We start from the raw sequence: 13,670 nt of genomic DNA, 5'->3' as shown, positions 1-13,670 counted from the left end.
TCCTCCAAATCTGATTCCTCAATCCTTCTTTACAGTAATAATAAATATTTATATAATGCTTTCAGATTTCAAAATTTTTCCTTATTTGCTCCTCATAACAATCCTGGGAAATAGGAACCATTATTATCTCCATTTACAAATGAAAAAGCTGATAATGATAGAAAGAAGTTAAGTGGAATATTAGGGTCATACAGCTAATAAATGACCTAGTTATAATCGGAACTTAGATTTCCCTAAGTCCAAATCCAGCACTCTAGCCCCAATGCCACCTAACTATATCTTGGTGATTACAATTAATATATATATAATATTCTTCAAAGTAAATCTAAAGATATTTTTCTTTTGTCTAAAGGCTTTACACAATGGTTCTTAGAGTATTCTGTGTCCATTCCAAAGAGGTACAAATTGCTTAAAGGATCCAGCTAACTAGAGTGTTATTATACTGTCTAAAGCCTTCAATATCGTCAATTTGTTTATCCAGTCTTTTTTATGTCATAGCTTTGTCTTCTTTAGAGACAAAATAAGATTAAGGATTTAGGTCTTAAACAGCAAATAAAATATATAAACAGATTATTTACTACCTATGTTTTATAGCTTTTCTTTTTTTTTTAAACAAATCAGAAAATCAAAACAGATGTTTGTCAGTTATATAGTTAAGTTGATTTTTAGCTACTGCAATCTGGAAGATTCAAGAAACTTCCAACATGGATTTTTTTAAAGCCGGACAATTAATTTGTTCAATAAACAAAATAATGGCCAAAACACCACTTACTTTGTGTTGGGTAGACATTGCCTAGAATTATTTTTCTTTGCATTTAGCTTTCAAATATTTGTCTTAATGTTGTTGTATTTTCCTCTCAGAACCTCCGGTTTTCAAAGGGGACTATCACTCTAACTGGATTGAGCCCCTTGGAGGTAATGTGATCCTGAATTGTGAAGTTAAAGGTGATCCCCCACCAACAATACAATGGAGTAGAAGTGGAGTTGGAGTACAGATAAGCAATAGGATCCGACAGCTCAGCAATGGTTCTCTGGCCATCTATGGCACTGTAGTAAGTTTTATCAATGCTTATTTGTGGATACTGGATCAGAAAATTTTTCCTAACTGCTAATTTTAAGTCATTAAACATGAATGCTATGTTCAACTCATCAAGCAAATAAAAGATCATAGGATCAGTCTGCAGCATTGAGACTCAGTCAGTCCACATTAATTAAAAGCCTACTATGTTCCAGATACTGTGCTAAGCTCTGGCTATACAAAGAAAGGTAAAAGACAGTGCTTTTGAGCAGTTCACAATCTAATGGTGAAAGACAGCACATTAAAAAAGAAGCTTGAAGGGGTCGGGAAGAGCCTGGCACAGAGGAGTATAGTTGGGTGGAAAATGAAGAGATGGTTTGCCTGGATATCCCAAAATGGAAAATCTGAATGGAAATATTAATTCTCTATTCTATACTATCAGAAGAAAGGAAAAAACGCTGGGGACCAGGTATAATGACTAGGTGTGAGTTTCAAGGTTTGTGTAATCTTGCAGGACGAGCTCCATGACATAGGTTTTAATATAGAATAATTTTACTCAATTAGACTATCCCAAAGACTTTTAACATAAATTCAGCTATTCACAAAATGAATCTCAAAATTATCATTTAAAATTCCTTTACTTCTAGTACCAGAACTATGGCCCATTTCTTTTAGCAAATTCTCTGTTAATATATATGCCAGTAATTTATTGGCTCATGTTTCATAAAACATTTCAGGATGTTTTCAAGGACCAGTTATCTTAAATATAGATCTAATAAAAATATGTGTTCCTAATCACTAAATTCAATACTCTTCCCTCAATCCTTATTATCTGACTTTTCTTCTATTTCTTTCTTGAAATTATCCTTTGCTTTGTTTTCCCTTACATTTCCATATAAAAATGAACGTTTACCTCAAAGCTCCACTTTGTCCTCTATATTCTGTCAGAGGTCATATTCATGCCCATTGCTCTTCAGTTTCTCAAATTATTTTTAGCCCTAATGTCTCTCCAAAATACCCAAATTATATTTGCATTAACTTGTTTGAGCTTTTTAAAGAAATATCACACTACCACCATCATCATCAATATGTCTAAATTTAAATCTTTTCTTTTTCCCTCACCTGAACTTCCCTAATTCTCTTACTATCTTTCTCCAGGATTTGAAAACTCAGAATTATTTGTGATTCCTTTCTCTTTTGTGCCTCCTATATTAGTCACTAAATTCTGTCAATTTTTCCTTCATATTATTTTTCATACTTATCCCTTTCTTTCTATTTCCAATGCCACTATATTAGGCCCTTGTTTACACTCTTGAACAAGAGTTCAAGGCTTTTATTACCCTACTAAGAAAATTTCAATAACTTCCTTTTTTCCTGTTTTCTCCACCCCATCTTTCCTCTAGCACTAACATATTAATCTTCCTAATCTTCCCTCTTTTCATATTGTCTTTTCCTCAAAAGCCGTCACTATCCCACTGTTGTCTGTAAAATCTTCTTTCCTAGCCTCAACTCAAGGCTTTCCCAAATCTTATTGAACCCACTAAGACTTTTTGCTTACCATTTATTTTAATTGTTAACTACCTACCAATGGTAGATTTTTGGTTAAAAAAAACGTTCTCTTTATTTGATAAAAATATCTTTAAGGTAGTATTGAGAATAGCCACCTTAATTGATAACATTTTCTGTAACAAGTGAATACCCCCAAAATGTTGCTATCTTTTGTATTTAATAACAACATGCTCTATGAGAAAGGACAAAAACAAAATGGGTCTAAGGAAATTTTGTACTGTCTAAGACTAAATTAAAGGCACTTTCTTTCTCTTAAATGTTTACTCTAATCAATACCATCTCATCAATACTAATGTGTCATGAAAAAATCATGACCTAAATCATATCTTTGCAAAATCGTTTTTCTCCATAGAACGAAGATGCAGGTGACTATAAATGTATAGCTACAAATGATGCTGGTGTGGTGGAGCGCAGCATGACTTTAACACTTCAGAGTAAGCCACAAAATTGAATGTCATTTATATCAAGAAATGTTACCTAGAATTTTCCTGCTTCTTTAGCCAAACAGTTTTTTAATGTTGGCCACTAGAGTGTGTTTAAATTAGCAAGGTGAAAAAGATCTTGATCATTTCTTTTTGATTCTTTTAAAACCTATTATCATGTGTGTTATAAGAGGCAGAGAGCTAGATTTGGAATTATACAAAGCATGGTACTCTGCTACTTGGTACCTGAATATCCTTAAATAAGTCACTTTGCCAGTATAGAACTCACTTTCCTCATAAGAAGAGGCGATTGAACTAGATGATTTTTTTTAGTCCTAAATTCTATGATATATGAAAAAGTCAGCAATATTTGTCTATATCTTCCATAATTCTAGGATGCCACTGAATACATAGTAGGGACTCAATAAATATTTGTTTAATTTCATTGAATTACATTTGCTAAGCTGAACTGCATCAAGTGACAGAAAATACTTTTCATTTAAATGTTAATGTTGTAGTTTGAATCAAAGAATGTTGTATCATCACTGTTTGCATCCTTTAGAAATTATTAATAAAGGATAATTTTTATAATATTGTAAGTATTTGACTCTATTGCCTAAAAAGTTATCAAAGCAAGAGAAAACAATATTCACCTAGACAAATATAGATGTTCAGAACTTAAGAGTATATCTCACTTTTTTGTGTAATTTGGCTGAAACTTTCATTTCTTTAAGGAATACTTAAAGGAGAAAAAAAATCATATGTTATTGTCATCATTCAGAGAAAGGCGATGAAAGTTTACTGTTATCAGTGGTTATATGATAGCAAAAGTATTTTTGAGGGTCAGTTAGCATGTATGTGTGTATATGTGTGTATATATAAAATATATGTATGGAGAGAGAGAGAGAGACATTTCTCTATGTATTTCTCATCAGGTCCTCCAATTATCACTATTGAGCCAATGGAGACTATTACTGACGCTGGCAGCACAATTGTGCTGAATTGCCAAGCCATTGGAGAGCCTCCACCAACCATTGAATGGTCTCGCCAAGGACGTCCTCTCCTCTGGGATGATCGAGTTACGCTGCTGTCCAACAACTCCTTGAGGATTGCTGTAGCTCAGAAAGAAGATACCTCTGATTATGAATGTGTGGCTAGAAACTTGATGGGCTCAGTCCTTGTCAGAGTACCTATCACTGTCCAAGGTAAGCAACCAAAAAGTTGAATATTAGATTACAAAGTCTAAGGAAATTTAAGCAAAAACCTGAGTCTTGTTTTCTTTTTACTGAAAGTACTTTTATATTTCAGTAGAATCACAAAATTAGAGTAGAACAATAATCTTAGATATCCCTTTTACAACATGAGAAAAATCTGGCCACAGAGAATTATACTAGCTGGCATTTATGAAGTGTGCTTTAAGCATTTCAAAATATTTTTTACACATTATTTCACTTAACCTTCACAACAACCATGTGAGGTAGGTACTACAGGTATTATCTCTATTTTACAGATGCAGAAACTGAGGCTCAGAACAATTAAATGGCTTGCCCAAAGTCACACAGCTAGTAAGTATCAGAAGCGAGAGTCAAACCCAGATTTTCTTCTATCTTTACAATGATCATGCCATCCATTAGTGATGTACCCAAAGTTTGTGACAAAATATTAAGGTCACCTACCCAAAATATTTTTTCTGCCTCTTTATTGTAATAAGATAGGTCCAGTGTTATTGGTACAGTTTTATAAGCCAAGAGCTTAAGTCCTGATTCATATTTATATAGGGATTCATATTTATATTTAATCAGCCTCTTGCATTTGTATTTTCAGCTTCTCCTTTGCTACCAGTTAGTTCCTTCCCCTTGGCCTGAAAACATTTTTAGATATTCCTCATTCTAAAAACAAAGTATTAAGCATTTACTGTAAATGATCCCCTTAAATGCTGTCTCTCACCACTTGGACTAACAGAATTCTAGAAAAATGTGGTTTCTACTTCCTCATCTCTTTCAAATGATGGATTCTGTTTAAACTGCTTTCTTAAAGATCATTAATTACCAAATCCATTCCCACCCCCATTTTCTAAATAAAGAATATTAATTCAGAGAGGTCAGGAGACCTGCTCAAGTCCATCTACCTAGTATGTATCAGAGGATGATCTGGACCAAGGACTTCAAGTCCCACTACAATGTTCTTTCCTTTTAACATACTTGATTTTCTACTACTATGTATGACTTCATTACATAAATATTGTGTTCTATTATTTTATATTATAATTAGCGAGTATATGTCTACTTTTAGTTATGGCCTGAGAACAAGAAGATCACAGGTCAACAAGCATTTATTAAATATTTATTAGATCCCTGGCATTATCTTCAGTACTGAGATTAGTGCCTCCTCTGACACTTAACTAGCTATGTGACCACAGCCAATTTACCACCTCACTGAGCTTTACTGGAAAAATGAACAAAATAAGAGCATTTACAGGGTTGTTGTGAGGATCAGGTGATATGATGCATTTTAAGAACTTAAAAGTATTATGTTATAAATGTCAGTTATTATTTTTTCATTGTTATTAATATCAGCTCATTCTTGTCTTTTTATGAGATTTGAGATAAACACTCTGAGGACAAATCAGTATTCTATTATCCTTGTATATTGCATATTCTGGAGAAAATTGTTCAGTTGACTAAAATGATTAATTTTTTGTAATTAAATGAATACTGGGAGGCAAGCTAGTCTTCTGTAGTCTAACTGAAAATATCTTTTGAACAAATATAGAAACAGGATTATAGAGATGATAAATATTTCATTCTTTACCCACATGAGTTTAATTTCTCCTGCTAGTCTTCTTTTCCTTATTGTTGCTGTTACTATAGTAAAAATTTTTTTCATCTTGTTTGATGGGATTGAGATAGAAATGGCCCTAGGATAAGTTACCATCCTTTTATTATTTTACATTTAATGTCCTATGTATCATTGCACAGTTCAAGCCAATCAACAAGCATTCATTAAGTTCTCACTATATGCCAGGCATTATGCTAAGCACTGGGTACATAAAAAAAGGAAAAAAAGACAGTTTTACGTTCAAGCAGCTCATGCTTCACAGTGGGAGACAACATGTACACAGGTATATACATGCAATCATTTTTCCAGATTAAATTGGAGATATTAATAGCATCTAAAAGAAGTAGGCTTTCCTAGTAGGCTTTCTATCTTGTAGAAATCTGGATTTTATTTGAGACTTGAAGGTGTGTGAAAGAACTGCTTTTTGTAGTGGAATTATCATTACAACTATTCTATATTGCAATGTTTCTTCAGAATAGAGAATCACAGACTCTTAAAGTTGGAAGGGATTTTAAAAATCATCTATTCAATCCCTTCCCAAAATATAAGTGCTCTCTACAACAGTCTCATGTAATAATTGTTCAGAAGATGATTTAAAACCCAGAATGAGAAGGAACTTATTTACCTCACAAGTATCCACTTGAGATAAATAAAATGGTCTTCATAAAATTTTAAAAGTTCTTTACACTGTGAAAATCTTTTTATAATTTCTATTTATTGATCCTATTACTGATCATTGGATCATACAAAATAAATCTTCTTGAGTATGATTCTTATTCAAATATTTAAAAGTAGTAATATATTTCCACAACATTTTTTTTCTTTTCTAAGTTTAAATCCTCAATTCTTTCAGTATTTTTTCACATAATGTGAATTCTGCTTTGCTCACAATTGATGACCTTTGGACATGTTCCAGATTGTCTGTTTTCTACTTAAAATGTGTACTTTCATTCTGCAATATCAATTCAGACATCTGAGAGTTTAATTTCAGTTGAGCAAAGATTATGGAAGCCAGATTACAAGGGATAAAATGAGCAAAGGTGAGGAAAGAAGTGAGAAATAGGAAAAGAAGTGATGTTAGCCACTAGTTTAAGGTATTTTATAGTGAAAGTAAGTGAAAAAAATAGGATGGCATCTTGAGGGAACATTGAGAAAGATTATCAAGGGAAGAAGATTCGAAGTAGAAAAAAATCTACTGTGAAAACTTAAAGATTTAAAGCAACCAATGGAAAGAGACATAAGAAAGGAGACCAATTTTCCCTGAAGAGATGCAATGAGGAATGAGATTTAAAACAAAGGTAGGGGGATTGGTCTTTGGAAAAAAGTAGAGATATCAATTAACTGGTGGAGAATGTACTTTGTAAGGTAATTTGTTTGGATGGTTTTGGAAAATATCTAATGAGTCAAACTAAAATAAATCAACTCTTTGGTGTATTTTGTAATGAAGAAAAACCATAGAAAAGGACGATAGGATGGGTACAGAAACATTAGTGTCTCTACCCTCCAACCAATTTCCATTACTGACACCTACCAATCATCAGTTGGCTATGTCAGATGTTATAAAGCTTTCTTCCAATTCCCTCAGGGCAAAAAGTGTTTTTCTCCTATGAACTCTCTTATTATTTGATCTTATTTTTGTGTGTCTCTCAGAGCCTTTCATAATTACTTGTTTAAAACTTGTTTTTTAATTGAGTCACTGAATTCATATTGACTCTAGCTGGATTTTTTTTTTTCAGTGCATGGTGGATTTTCAGAATGGTTTGAATGGAGACCTTGTAGTGTCACCTGTGGTCAAGGTGTTCAGAAAAGGATTCGTCAGTGCAGTAACCCCTTTCCGGCCAATGGTGGGAAGCCTTGCCAAGGCCCAGATTCAGAAATGCGCAACTGTCAAAACAAACCTTGCCCAGGTAGATTTTAATAATCATTCCTAGATACATATTTTTCAGATTCTCACACCTTAGACATGCTTATAGCCTTCCCTAAATCTTAAGTTGAAATAGATTTGATGGTGAAAAGTTTCATCCTTATTTAGTGGATGGCAACTGGTCAGAATGGAGCTCTTGGGAAGAGTGTACAAAGACTTGTGGACAAGGAAACCGAACCAGGACCAGAACTTGTAATAATCCTCCAGCCCAACATAATGGAAAGCCATGTGAAGGAAATGCTGTGGACATATTCATGTGTAACACTAAACCTTGTCCAGGTAAGAATATGCACAGTAACATTAAAATATGTATGTTCAATATGGATGGCATCTATTTTATGAATTAGAGGTACTTTCAACGTGGAAACTGTCTTCACTGATGTTGATCAGCATCTTTCTAACTTAGATATTAAGTGATTTATCCATGTTCTCACAGTCAAAATGCCTTAAGTCAAATTAAGTCAACAAGCATTTATTAAGTGCCAACTTTGTATGAGATACTGCTAAATTTCAGAAATCAGACATAACTCCATATTTTTCTGCCTCCAAGAGTGACTCTCCATTATGTTTGGATGTTTCTCTAAAATATGAAACACTGTTCTTTGTCATTATTTCCTTCCTTTTCACAAATAACATTTTTTTTTATCACCACTCCTGGGTTTATTCATTCTATAGCCTATAGGATTGTAAAAGTTTGGGTTTTGCCATAAATAACATAAAAACATTTCAACTGAAAAGAGAACCCATAGATTTGTTTTCTTTTACAAAGTTGATGAAATAGATTTGAGAATAGATTTTTGTAGTATTGAAGAATTCTAGAGCTGAAAGGCAGCTCAAAGATATTCAAGTCTACTATTTAACCAATAAAACAACCATTTGAGATCACCCAAAGTAAGAACAGAGAAAGGAATACTGGACCTTAGAACTAAAACTCTTGCTTTCCTCTAATATCATAATTAATAAATTCATTTAGCAAGCTCATATTAATTATTCACTATGCACAGAGTAATGGGTACTGGGTACAGTAGGGAATATTTTGGCATATTGTTGTTCTCGAGGAGCTTATAAGCTAATAATATCATAGGTAAAAAAAAATGAATCCAGATAGCATGGCAGATACCAAAAGAAAGGTACAAAGTAATTTTTGTTTCTCTGACATTCACCCCCTAATCTACCTGTATTATAGAGTCATAGGTTTAAGAAGTAAAGATTAATGCCGGCATCTGGGAAGATTCTGGAATTATCCATACCTCCACAAACTTAGTATAATATTTCAAGATTACATAGGAATCATAATTCCTGTATGATGGAGAACATTAGTTATCTGCAAAAAATAAAAAATAAGTATTGAAGTAAAAGTCTAAGATAAAATGTACTAAATTTCTTAAATGTGTTCCTCTAAAATTTTCAGTCAGAAGTCATCCAAAAGTACAAATACTGTCATTTGGGAAATTGTGACCCACAAGGCAATATTATAATGACCAAATCATGAAGTAACAGAAAATGAAAACTGGAAAAGTTTTTTATCATTATGGCTTCAGCACTGTTTAAAGGAATTTCTAACATGAACTACTGGCTGGAGGAATAGAAATTTCCCTAGAATAGAGAAGGGTGATATATCAAGCTATGAACATGTTACAGTTATCTACATGTTAACAATCAGTTGTTTGTCTATATTTTTCATTTGCAATAATTCAGCCCTAGCACAATATTTTCACCTAGACATTGATTAGGGTGTTTAGAATAACTGCTTCAATACCACCATTCCATATGGAAATACTGAATGAGCTAAGTATCAGGGAAACCCTCTTACCACTGACAGTTGGCCTGTTATCAACAAGAGGTGTTCAATTCTCAATTACTTGCATAGAATAAACAGTAACTCTGATTCCCAACCTCGTGCATCCATCCACCTGACAGGGTATATGATGTTGTCCAAGCCATGTAGTCCACTGATGTCATGTATTAAAGATACCAAAAGAAAAACATTAATACATCTCCTTGGAAACTTTTGGTCTGTTATTGCTGTTGTTTAGGAAATGGGTTAGAGTCTAATTCAGGACATTTAATTCAAGAATGTTATGTAATGGAGAAAAATATTTTAGAAGAGTTATTGCTAAGGAAATAATCATTTTATTGTGAATGCAAATGCTAATTCTTGTGGCATTAAAACAGCTCTCTAACACAAAGAACCTCCTCAACTTTCAACCTAAATTTTCCTTCCTAAAAAATCTACTTTGACTTCCACTTCATTTAACAAAGTCACTTTCTGTAGTTACTGTCACTTTCTCCCAACTGCTCTCTATCACACTGGCAGTAATGTGCTGATGGAGAGAACAAATTGCCTTGTGATGTGGTAAGCATTCGGACTGTGCCTGCATACACCAGTTTGACTAAATTAAGTTTAAAATTCTGTGATGATGTTTAAAGATTACTAAATAATGTTTGACTGGATGTTTCTTATTTAAACCATTTTTTGGCATCATGTCTGCCACAGAATTTCAGAATTTATGTACCAACAAGTTCTCATATAAAACTGAGATGAAAAAGATGTTTCTTTGTTTTTAATCTCAAAGAAAATTAATGATTTTAGGTCTTTGGTGTGTGTATATATTATTTTGTATGAATAGAATTTTTGTTGAATTTTTTTAAACATAGAAAAACATGACTGTGATCATTGGTATGTTCGCAGTTCGAGGAGCATGGAGCACTTGGCTGCCCTGGGGGTCATGTAGCGAAAGTTGCGGAAAAGGCACTCAGACAAGAATGAGATTATGTAATAATCCTCCTCCATCGTTTGATGGAGCCTACTGTGACGGAGCAGAAACACAAATGCAAGTTTGTAATGAAAGACTCTGCCCAGGTATGATACAAAAAATGCCCTTTAGAATGCCTTTAAAAAATAAAAAGATAATGATTGATGAAAATTGACATTTGTATAGCACATCAAAATTTGAAAACATTTTATGTGCATTATTTCTTGTGTCAATACTTCTGGTATTATTATCACTGTATTCCATGTGAATAAATAAATGAATAAATATATTCATAGTTCTATAGCTAGTACAGAAAATCAGAGGCAGAATATGAACTCTGATTGAAGTTTTCTTAACTGCAAATCCAGCATACTAACTATTAAACCTCAGCTTTTGGGCTATGTACTGTCCAAATTGGGATCCCTTAAAACAATACTTCCCAAGAAAATCACTCTAATAGCACTGATCATCTTTACAGATAGCAAAAGGTCTTGTATGTTTTTCCAGTGGATGGCAAATGGGCTCCCTGGACCAGTTGGAGTGCCTGTAGTGTGTCCTGTGGAGGAGGTTCCAGGCAGAGAACAAGGGATTGCTCTGATCCAGCCCCCGAGTATGGAGGGCGCAAATGTGAAGGAAATGATGTCCAGATTGACTTCTGTAATAGTGACCCTTGTCCAAGTGAGTATGGGAAGTAGTGAATGCTCTCTTTCATATTTATTTTCTTCCTATATATACTTAATTCCATCCTATTGTTTGCATGACTGCACAAATTATTTTTTACTTGGACCAAATTATTTTGCCTTCAATACATTAGAAAATTTTCCATTGAAATTTTCTGTTTTCCCCTTTTTAGTCCATCCTACATACCACTGCCATATTAATCTTACTTAAGTACATTGCTGCACACGCTCTCCCAGTCTGATGAAAAAAAATTTACAATGTTCCCTGTATTGCCTACTAAATAAAATGCAAATTCTTTTATCTGGTATTCAAGGCTCCCTTACCTGTGTCTATTTCAGCTTTATCTCCTATAACTCCCTTTCATTACTGCATTCTAATAAAACTGGCCTTCTAGATGTTTCCCTAATGTGATCTACAGTATTTCTTCTACACGAAGCATCCTTTCTTCACCTCCAGCTCTGGGTAATTCATGGGATTATAGATGTAGAGACAGTGGAAGGATTTCAGAGGTCATGTAGTTCAACCCCTAAATTTTACAGAAGAGGAATTTGAGGCCCATGACATTAAGTGACTTGCCCAGAATCACACAAGTGGTAAGGGTCAGATCCAGACTTTAAATCTACTTCATCTGGTTCCAAATTTAGCATTCTTTCAACTGTACCATGTTGCCTCACTGCTTATCTTTTTTAAATGAAATTTTATTTTATTTTCAAGTCCAAATTATCTCCTTTCCACCTCCAGTCACTCCAATTGAGTGTACTCCCCAATTGAGAAAGCAAGAAAAATAAAATTTGTTACAAAGATATGCAGTCAAAAAAAACCAAATTACTGCATTGGCTATGTCCAAAACAACAACAAAAACTTCAGTCTGAACTCTAAGCCCATTGCCTCTATATTTGGAGTTTGATGGTGCATAGGATATTTCATCATGAATCCTTTGAAATTGTGGTTGGCTATATATCGATTAGAATTTCTGTTTCACAGTTGTTTGTCTTTACAAATATTTTTGTTATTATAATAAATATTCTCATCCTATTCATTTAGTTTTGCATCAGTTCATAAAAATCTTCTGGTTTATCTGAAACCATCCCAGGCAGAAAGATTACGAGATTTCCTCTTTGTTGGGCAGTTCATGAATGATGAGATTCAACTATGAATGAAGTTCATCACAAGGAAACATGAAAAATGATTTTAAAAAGACAATGAATTCAAGAGCATAAAATTAAAATAGTTAATTGCTTTGCTTAGATTGAAGAAAGAATGAAATCAGAATCAAGGCGATGGCCTGAGAAAATACTGAAGGTTTAAGGGAATAAGAGTCTGTGAAAGTAAAGAAAATTAAGTGAAAAGCATAGGGAGAGGACTAATCACAGGATGTTGTGGTCAAGTAGGGAAATGTCTGATTTTCTATTTAAGGAAGTGGAACACTTGTGGGGATTGACAAGATGTGGTACTTGACAAATAGCTAAGAGTAGCTAAAAGATTTAAGACGCCTGAATAAATGAATTTTAAGTTCTCTAGAGTTAGGACAGGGGTTGAGAAAGAGATGAAGCTGGTGATGCTGATGTTAAACTCCTTAAGAAAGAAAGGAAAATGAATAATATTTTGATTGCACAGAAAATTTTAAGTATGGATTTCAAAAAAAGGCTACTGAATGAAGGAAGGAAAGGTAGAATATCTTAAAGTGATAATAGAAAGCAAGGAGTCTCTTTACTCCCTTTTCAATGTAGTATATTGAGAATGAGAGTCAATATAGTTAGTATTAGAAAGAATATCGAGGAGTGCAAAGTCAGCCTGGGTGGGAGGTAGGGAGGAGACAGAAAAACAGGTCTTCCTTCAGGGTTAGTAAAGAGTGTAAAAAAGGTCCAAGATAAAAGGAAATTTGTTTGCTTTAGAATGGAAATTTCAGAAGACTCAGTGGAAGAAGTAGGCAGTAGAAGAAGTTTAGATTGGGATGGTTGAGACAGATAAGGATGAGGAAGGGACAGAAGAGAGTTTTCTTCTAAATGGCTGTTGATTACCATTTACAAGGATAGTACAGTACTTATTACAATGCCTTGTCTATATAGCAGGCTCAAAAAACTTTAAATGAAAACATTGTGTGATAAATGTTATTTGATTGGTATTGGCAGAGATTATATTAGTATAGGTCATATAATACAATTACACGCATGGCAAGTTAAAGACTACTTGTTATTAATGCATGTGTTGAGCATCTGTTTGCTTCATTCTAGTCACAGAGCCAAAGTGCAGAGGCCAAAAGTAAATGAAGGCCCATAAATGTGAGTTTGGCTTAAAAACAGCTGGTGTCTAGTACCCTAATTGTTATTATAGAATCATTGGAAGACATCTCATGAAATTTCTCAAGCTGGTCCTTATATCCATTTTGGACCTCAGCTAAAGCTAATGAATATTTCTGTGATCGCTTTAATATACTTCAGTATTTACTAGTTTCTTCTGTT

The 13,670-nt window shown here is 33.6% G+C and overlaps 1 protein-coding gene across 1 annotated transcript in view; it reads left to right on the top strand.

Moving 5' to 3' along the window:
- HMCN1 (hemicentin 1) overlaps positions 1 to 13,670 on the top strand; it is a 503,334-nt gene that overhangs the window by 446,502 nt on the left and 43,162 nt on the right. Inside the window, exons 85-91 of the mRNA XM_051998776.1 lie at positions 862 to 1,052; positions 2,940 to 3,021; positions 3,945 to 4,214; positions 7,584 to 7,754; positions 7,880 to 8,050; positions 10,464 to 10,634; positions 11,035 to 11,205. Coding sequence (XP_051854736.1) covers positions 862 to 1,052; positions 2,940 to 3,021; positions 3,945 to 4,214; positions 7,584 to 7,754; positions 7,880 to 8,050; positions 10,464 to 10,634; positions 11,035 to 11,205 — 1,227 coding nt within the window. The remainder of the gene's footprint in view (positions 1 to 861; positions 1,053 to 2,939; positions 3,022 to 3,944; positions 4,215 to 7,583; positions 7,755 to 7,879; positions 8,051 to 10,463; positions 10,635 to 11,034; positions 11,206 to 13,670) is intronic.

This window comes from Antechinus flavipes, chromosome 4 (genome assembly GCF_016432865.1).
Source record: "Antechinus flavipes isolate AdamAnt ecotype Samford, QLD, Australia chromosome 4, AdamAnt_v2, whole genome shotgun sequence".
NCBI classification, from domain to species: Eukaryota; Metazoa; Chordata; class Mammalia; order Dasyuromorphia; family Dasyuridae; genus Antechinus; species Antechinus flavipes.
The sequence above is the reverse complement of the archived record's forward strand: the minus strand, read 5'-3'. Positions and strand labels throughout refer to the sequence as shown.